The sequence below is a fragment of the Salminus brasiliensis genome, chromosome 22 (genome assembly GCF_030463535.1).
Source record: "Salminus brasiliensis chromosome 22, fSalBra1.hap2, whole genome shotgun sequence".
NCBI lineage: Eukaryota > Metazoa > Chordata > Actinopteri > Characiformes > Bryconidae > Salminus > Salminus brasiliensis.
The window spans coordinates 979290-987500 of NC_132899.1; the positions used below are offsets into that span (position 1 = coordinate 979290).

Genomic DNA, 8211 nt, shown 5'->3' on the forward strand with positions numbered 1-8211 from the left:
GACTGATAATATGAATGATAACAAAAGAGCCCAGAAAAACTTCTAAAGAGATTTAAGGTGAACTTCAAGCTCAAGGAACATCAGTGTCCGATCACACCATCCATCGTTGTTTGAGCCAAAGTGGACTTCATGGGAGACGACCAAGAAGGACACCATTGTTGAAAACAAATCATAAAAAAGCCAGACTGGAATTTCCCAAACTACATGTTGACAAGCCCCAAAGCTTCTGGGAGAATGTCCTATGGACAGATAGAACTTTTTGCCAAGGCACATCAGCTCTATGTTTACAGACGGAAAAATTAAGTACAGTGAGTCCAAGAAGTATTTGATCCCTTGCTGATTTTCTTTGTTTGCCCACTAATAAAGACACTATCCTTCTGCACTTTTAATGGTAGATATATTCTAACATGGAGAGACAGAATATCAAGACAAAAATCCAGAATATAATTTTAAAGAATATATTTTAATTAATTTGTATTTCAATGAGGAAAATAAGTATTTGATCCCTCTTGCCAAACACACTCAATACTTAGTGGCAAAGCCTTTGTTTGCAAGCACAGCGGTGAGACGTTTGTTGTAGTTAACCACAAGTTTAGCACACACACCAGGGGGAATTTTGGCCCACTCTTCTTTGCAGATCCTCTCTAAATCATGAAGGTTGGTGGGCTGTCGCTTGGCAACTCTGACCTTCAGCTCCCTCCATAGATTTTCGATCGGATTGAGGTCTGGCGACTGGCTGGGCCACTCCATGACCTTAATGTGATTTTTCTTGAGCCAATCCTTTGTTGCCTTTGCTGTATGTTTAGGGTCGTTATCATGTTGGAAGACCCAACCACGGCCCATTTTCAGATCCCTGGCAGAGGGGAGGAGGTTGTCCCTCAGGATTGTGCGGTACATGGCTCCATCCATCTTCCCAGTGATGCGGTGAAGTAGCCCTGTACCCTTGGCAGAGAAACACCCCCAAAACATTATGCTTCCACCTCCATGCTTGACGGTGGGCACAGTGTTCTTGGGGTCATAGGCAGCATTTTTCTTCCTCCACACATGGCGGGTGGAGTTGAGGCCAAAAAGTTCCATTTTGGTCTCGTCTGACCACAAAACCTTCTCCCAATAACTTGGTTCATCTTTCAAATGATCATTGGCATACTTGAGGCGCGCCTCCACATGTGCTCTCTTCAGCAGGGGTACCTTTCGGGCACTGCAGGATGTGAATCCATTGTTGCGCAAAGTGTTGCCAATTGTTTCCTTGCAAACTGTGGTCCCAGCTGCCTTCAGGTCATTTGCTAACTCCTGCCGAGTGGTTGCAGGACGATTTCTGACTGTTCTCAGCATCATTGCCACCCCACGAGGCGAAATCTTCTTTGGAGCACCGGGCCGAGGTCTGTTGATTGTCATGTTATACTCTTTAAACTTTCTGATAATTGCACCAATAGTTGTTACTTTCACATCCAACACCTTACTAATCTTTTTGTAGCCCATTCCAGCTTTGTGAAGGTCAACAATTCTGACTCTGAGGTCCTGTGACAGCTCTTTGGTTTTACCCATGTTGGAGACTTGAAATCTGTGTGATCTGTCTGATTCTGTGGACAGGTGTTTTTCACACAAGTGATTAGTGAGAACAGGTGGCTTCAGGTCAGGTAACAAGTTGATTGGGAGTGTCTAACTGGTCTGTAAAAGCCAGAACTGCTAATGAATACTAAGGGATCAAATACTTATTTCACTCCATGAAATACAAATCAATTAATATATATTCCTTAGATTTATTTTCTGGATTTTCTTTTTAATATTCTGTCTCTCCATGTAAGAATACATCTACCATTAAAAGTATAGAATGATCATGTCTTTATTAGTGGGCCAACGAAGAAAATCAGCAAGGGATCAAATACTTCTTGGACTCACTGTATATCAAGAAAAGAACACTGTCCCTACTGTGAAACATGGAGAAGGCTCTGTTATATTCTGGGGCTGCTTTGCTGCATCTGGCACAGGGTGTCTTGAATCTGTGCAGGGTACAATGAAATCTCAAGACTATCAAGGGATTCTAGAGAGAAATGTGCTGCCCAGTGTCAGAAAGTTTGGTCTCAGTCGCAGGTCATGGGTCTTGCAACAGGATAATGACCCAAAACACAGCTAAAAACACCCAAGAATGGCTAAGGGGAAAACACTGGACTATTCTGAAGTGGCCTTCTATGAGCCCTGACCTAAACCCTATTGAGCATCTTTGGAAGGAGCTGAAACATGCCGTCTGGAAAAGGCACCCTTCAAACCCAAGACAACCGGAGCAGTTTGCTCATGAGGAGTGGGCCAAAATACCTGCTGAGAGGTGCAGAGGTGTCACTGACAGTTACAGGAATCGTTTGATTGCAGTGATTGCCTCAAAAGGTTGTGCAACAAAATATTAAGTTAAGGGTACCATCATTTCTGTCCAGGCCTGATTTATGACTTTATTTTTTTATTAATTTTGTTGAAGCATGGTTCAAAATCAGTGTTTGTCTTTCATTGGTTAATTTTCATACTATTTTGATTTATTATTACTTTTGTCAGAGTGCCCTGAGACCTACAGATACAGTATGCTGTGTTTCTCTGAGGCATCACACAGTGTGTTGTTAAATAACACACTGTTTTAGTGAGTAACACTCTCTCACTCTCTTACACACACACACTAGAGAAACAATGGAAGGAGTGTATAGGTTGTTGCACACTTCCAGTGTGTGTGCAGGTCTAACACTCCTAATCCGGAGACAGAAAAGACTTTGTGTGGGTGCTGAAGTGTGTGACTGCACACACTGTGTTTTAGGCGTGTTATAGAGACACACACTTCCCCTGCGCTCCTGTAAAGAAATCATTTCAGAGGATTAGAGCTGCAGTTTAATCTGGATTAGTTTATATAGACGTCACAATGCTGCCGAGAGACTGCTCTAATTTATTACAGCACACGTCCACTGCTCCGACCGCCGACGCTGGACAGCCAGGCAGGAACATACACTATATGTCCAAATGTTTGTGGACACCCCTTCTAACAAATGCATTAGGCTACTTGAAGTTGCACCTCTTGCTGACAGGTGTATGGCCCCCGGTCCTGGCGACTCTTCACATGCTCTCTCGTCTGTTTATCAAACTCAAATCTACTGACCCAGCACACACTGAGCATGTTCATTAGTTAATGAGCTGAATCTAGTGGAGAGGAGGGGAGGCAGTGTGGGGTCGCCAAAACTGAGACTGGGTCTGGCTTGTCCAGTTCAGTGAGGATTACTTGTAGGTGTAGTTTGTCTGTCCTTTGGTGCCCTCTAGTGCTGTGGACTGGCAGAGTTGCCACCAGTCCTCAGACCTGTAGTAGGGGCAGTGGTGGATCAGTAGGGGCAGTGGTTGCTCAGTACAGGAATGGTGGGTCAGTAGGGACAGTGGTGGGTCAGTAGGGACAGTGGTGGAACAGTAGAGTGGGTCCTTTAGCAGCGTTTCTTCCCCTCTCTGCTCCAGGAGGCGCTGTAGCATGGCTGCATGGTTGTTCTTGTGCCCTGACCCCAGTACTTCTTTGTACACTACACTATACTAAGGACAAAATTATTGGGACATTGTTTCTTCTGATAGCAAGGCTATTAAAAGAGTGTCTCCTGCTTATGTTGGAGTAACTGTCTCTACTGTCCAGAGAAGAAGACTTTCTACTATATTCTGGAGAAGGAACATTGCTGTGAGGATTTGATTGTATTCAGCACCATGAGCATCAGTGAGGTCAGGATGTTGGATGATGATCAGCACCCCACCTCATCATCCCCAACTCATCCCTGTATTGAATAAGATATAAGATAAGATACAAAAAGGTCCCTCATTCTTTATGTCATTTCAATTAAAAATGTATGATGTAACTGATCCTGCCCATGAAAAATATTCTTCTTCTTCTTCTTCTTCTTCTTCTTCTTATTATTATTATTATTATTATTGTTGTTGTTGTTGTTGTTGTTGTTGTTATTACTGACACATACATTACCTGACTGAGCTCAGTGTTCGGTTGGTTTGCTTGCTTACTGTTGTCTGACACTAGGTGGCAGTGTGGTAGAGGATACAAAAAGGCTGCTCTGAGAACCCATTCACCTCAACAGTCCACAGTGCTGCTACACAGCCCAGATACTCAGCCCTGCTACTTAGCCCTGCTACTTTACACTTTACCACTTGTGTATATCTGTTGACTTCACCCCCAGCTGTTTTAAAGGGAAGCTGATGGAAAATGCTCAAGATTAAACAGATACAGTTAATATAAACACAGGTAAATACACATATACATCATATCATATCATATTATATCATATCCACCAGTAAAACCAGTCTCACCACCTGTCTGCTGGCTCTCTAAAAGGACATGGTTAATCCAGTTATAACCATGTCATGTAAACCTGTGCTTCAGGACTTCTACACTGGACAGCGACCATCACATAGAATCAGAATCAGAATCAGAAATATAAAAACACATCTTTATATCTAGTGCAGAAGAGTCATTTTTATATTTATATATTTATATTATTGATATATGTAATATGTAATTAAGTGCTATATTGACTGATGTATTGATACACAATATTAGATTTGCACAACATAAAACAACCCAGGAAAAATCTGACAGAATCAGACGGGCTGTGCTTCAGAACCCCTGACTCTTCATAACTGGAGATTTTATTAGCAACAGTTACTGATCCAGACTTTAAGAGGGTCTAATACAGTCTAATCAACAGTGACACAGTCTGATACAGTCAGATACAGTACTGTACAGAGAGATGCATGCTGTCTGATACAGTCTGATACAGTCTGATACAGTCTGATTCAGTCTGATACAGTCTGATACAGTACTGTACAGTGAGATGCATGCTGTCTGATACAGTGTGATACAGTCTGATACAGTCTGATACAGTCTGATTCAGTCTGATTCAGTCTGATACAGTCTGATACAGTACTGTACAGTGAGATGCATGCTGTCTGATACAGTGTGATACAGTCTGATACAGTGTGATATAGTCTGATTCAGTCTGATACATTGTGATACAGTCTGATACAGTCTGATTCACTCTGATACAGTCTGATACAGTGTGATACAGTCTGATTCAGTCTGATACATTGTGATACAGTCTGATACAGTCTGATTCACTCTGATACAGTCTGATACAGTACTGTACAGTGAGATGCATGCTGTCTGATACAGTGTGATACAGTCTGATTCAGTCTGATACATTGTGATACAGTCTGATACAGTCTGATTCACTCTGATACAGTCTGATACAGTACTGTACAGTGAGATGCATGCTGTCTGATACAGTCTGATACATTGTGATACAGTCTGATTCAGTCTGATACAGCCTGGTTTAGTCTGATTCAGTGTGATACAGTCTGACCTAGTGTAATATAGTCTGATGGAGTGTGAGGGTTAGATTAGATGCAGTGCTGAGCTGCTCCGGGTGTGATTGATGTTGTTTACACTGTTTATTCCCTGATGCTTTCTTCTATCATTGTGCGTCACACCCTGCACTCCCACCACCTCCCCTCCCTACATCCCGGGTCATGACGGGTCAGAGTGTGTCCATTTTTGGGAGGCCGTGTGTCACCCACACTTGGAAAGAAGGATGAGCAGAGGGAGAGAGAGAGAGAGAGAGAGAGAGAGAGAGAGAGAGCGGGAGAGGGAGAGAGAGACAGAGAGAGACAGAGAGAGACAGAGAGAGACAGAGAGAGAGACAGAGACAGAGACAGAGACAGAGACAGAGAGAGACAGAGACAGAGAGAGACAGAGACAGAGAGAGAGAGAGACAGAGAGACAGAGAGAGACAGAGAGAGAGAGAGAGAGAGAGAGAGAGAGGGAGAGAGAGACAGAGACAGAGAGAGAGAGAGACAGAGAGAGAGAGAGAGAGGGAGAGAGAGACAGAGAGAAAGAGAGAGAGAGAGAGACAGAGAGAGACAGAGAGAGAGAGAGAGAGAGAGAGGGAGAGAGAGACAGAGAGAGAGAGAGAGAGAGAGAGAGAGAGAGAGACAAACTTTCATGAAATCATTCGTGACTAGAAAGGGCGGGGACGTTTTGTTTGGGGGGGGCTCACTGACGTAGGTGCGATGCGCGCACGCGCCACGTAATAGAGAAGAGAGAGAGAGAGAGAGAGAGAGAGAGAGAGAGAGAGAGAGAGAGAGGGAGAGAGAGAGAGAGAGAGAGAGAGGGAGAGGGAGGGAGAGAGAGAGAGAGAGAGAGAGGGAGAGGGAGAGGGAGGGAGAGAGAGAGAGAGAGAGAGAGAGAGAGAGAGGGAGAGAGAGACAGAGACAGAGAGAGATCCACACAGTGCCACAGATTTACGCGCCGCGCGTAAAAGATGGAGAAGACACGACGCAGTTAAGAGAGAGAGAGAGAGAGACAGAGAGAGAGAGAGGCGCACGAGCTCGTCAGCTTCACCAGCAGCCTCCTCAGCCCCGAGCGGGATGAGAGGCAGAGGCGCGTGGCGCAAGACTGAACAGCGAGCGAGCGAGAACGACGCCAAAACGGGAGCGCGCCAAAGCGCGCAGCGAGCACACGCGTCCGGAGACGGGGGCGAGAGCGCGAGACTGACAGAAGTGAGCGCGCACAGCTCTATAGGAAATGGAGACCAACGGTAGAGGAGTGGTCACCAAGGTGCGCGAGGCCATGCGGGACCCGAAGAGGCAGCGGACGGTGATCCTGGTGATCGTGTGCGTGGCGCTGCTGCTGGACAACATGCTGTACATGGTGATCGTGCCCATCATCCCGGACTACCTGGCCGGGCTGGAGAGCGAGGCCGAGGCAGAGGCGCAGGCGCAGGCGCAGGCGCGCGTAAACGGCTCGGGCAGCGCGGGGTCCGCAGTGTCCAAAGCCAATCTGGACGTTAAGATCGGCGTCCTGTTCGCCTCCAAGGCCATCCTGCAGCTCGCGGTCAACCCCCTGTCCGGACCCTTCATCGATCGCGTGGGCTACGACCTGCCCTTGCTCATCGGCCTCATGGTGATGTTCATGTCCACGTGCGTCTTCGCGTTCGCAGAGAGCTACGCCACGCTGTTCGCCGCGCGCAGCCTGCAGGGCCTGGGCTCGGCGTTCGCGGACACGTCCGGCATCGCCATGATCGCCGACCGCTACGGAGACGAGGAGACGGAGCGCAGCCGCGCGCTTGGCCTCGCGCTCGCCTTTATCTCCTTCGGTAGCCTGGTGGCTCCGCCCTTCGGTGGCATCTTGTACGAGCTGGCCGGCAAGCGCGTGCCGTTCGTGGTGCTCGCTTGCGTGTGCCTCGCGGACGGCTGCCTGCTGCTGGCGGTGGTCAAGCCGTTCTCCAATCAAGGCGCGCGCCAGAACGCACCGGCCGGCACGCCCCTGCACCGGCTGATCGCGGACCCATACATCGCCGTGGTGGCGGGCGCGCTCACCGTCTGCAACATCCCGCTGGCCTTCCTCGAGCCCACCATCGCAGGCTGGATGGAGAGCACTATGCACGCCACCAAGTGGCAGGTGGGCCTGGCGTGGCTCCCCTCCTTCTTTCCGCACGTGCTGGGCGTCTACGTCACAGTCAAACTGGCCGCGCGCTACCCGAGCATGCAGTGGTTCTACGGTGCCGTGGGCATGGTGATCATCGGCGCCAGCTCGTGCGTCGTGCCCGCCTGCAAAACCTTCTCGCAGCTCATGCTTCCGCTGTGCGGCATCTGCTTTGGCATCGCGCTCGTGGACACGGCCCTGCTGCCCACCCTGGCGTTTCTGGTGGACGTGCGCCACGCCTCCGTGTACGGGAGCGTGTACGCCATCGCGGACATCTCCTACTCGGTGGCCTACGCGCTCGGGCCCGTGGCGGCCGGACACATTGTGCACAACATGGGCTTTGCGCAGCTCAACCTGGGCATGGGCCTCGCCAACCTGCTGTACGCGCCCGCGCTGCTGGCCCTGCGCCGCGTGTGCCAGATCAAACCCTCGCGCTCCGAGAGGCGCATCCTGCTGGACGACGAGGAGGAGGAGGAGGGGGGTGGGGCACCGGTGCTCTACGACGCCATCAGGATGGAGGAGCGCAAGGCCGAGAGGAAAGGGCTGGATTCCAACAGCTGCGCGCGTAACGACTACCACACCAGCACCCCCCACCAGCACCCCCGACATCACTGCCAACAGCACCTCCAACAGCACCAACACAAAGCCCCCTCACAGCACAATCAGACCACGCAGAGCCAAGGCCAGACCCCCCGGGACTGCCCAGACCCCCG

The 8211-nt window shown here is 48.9% G+C and overlaps 1 protein-coding gene across 1 annotated transcript in view; it reads left to right on the plus strand.

Annotated features, from left to right (window-relative positions):
* The first annotated feature begins 6598 nt into the window (after nt 1-6598).
* slc18a3b (solute carrier family 18 member 3b) overlaps nt 6599-8211 on the plus strand; it is a 1711-nt gene continuing 98 nt past the window's right edge. Inside the window, 2 exon segments of the mRNA XM_072667768.1 lie at nt 6599-8095; nt 8097-8211. The exon segment at nt 8097-8211 is cut by the window's right edge and continues 98 nt beyond it. Of these exon segments, the coding sequence (XP_072523869.1) occupies nt 6599-8095; nt 8097-8211 (1612 nt within the window).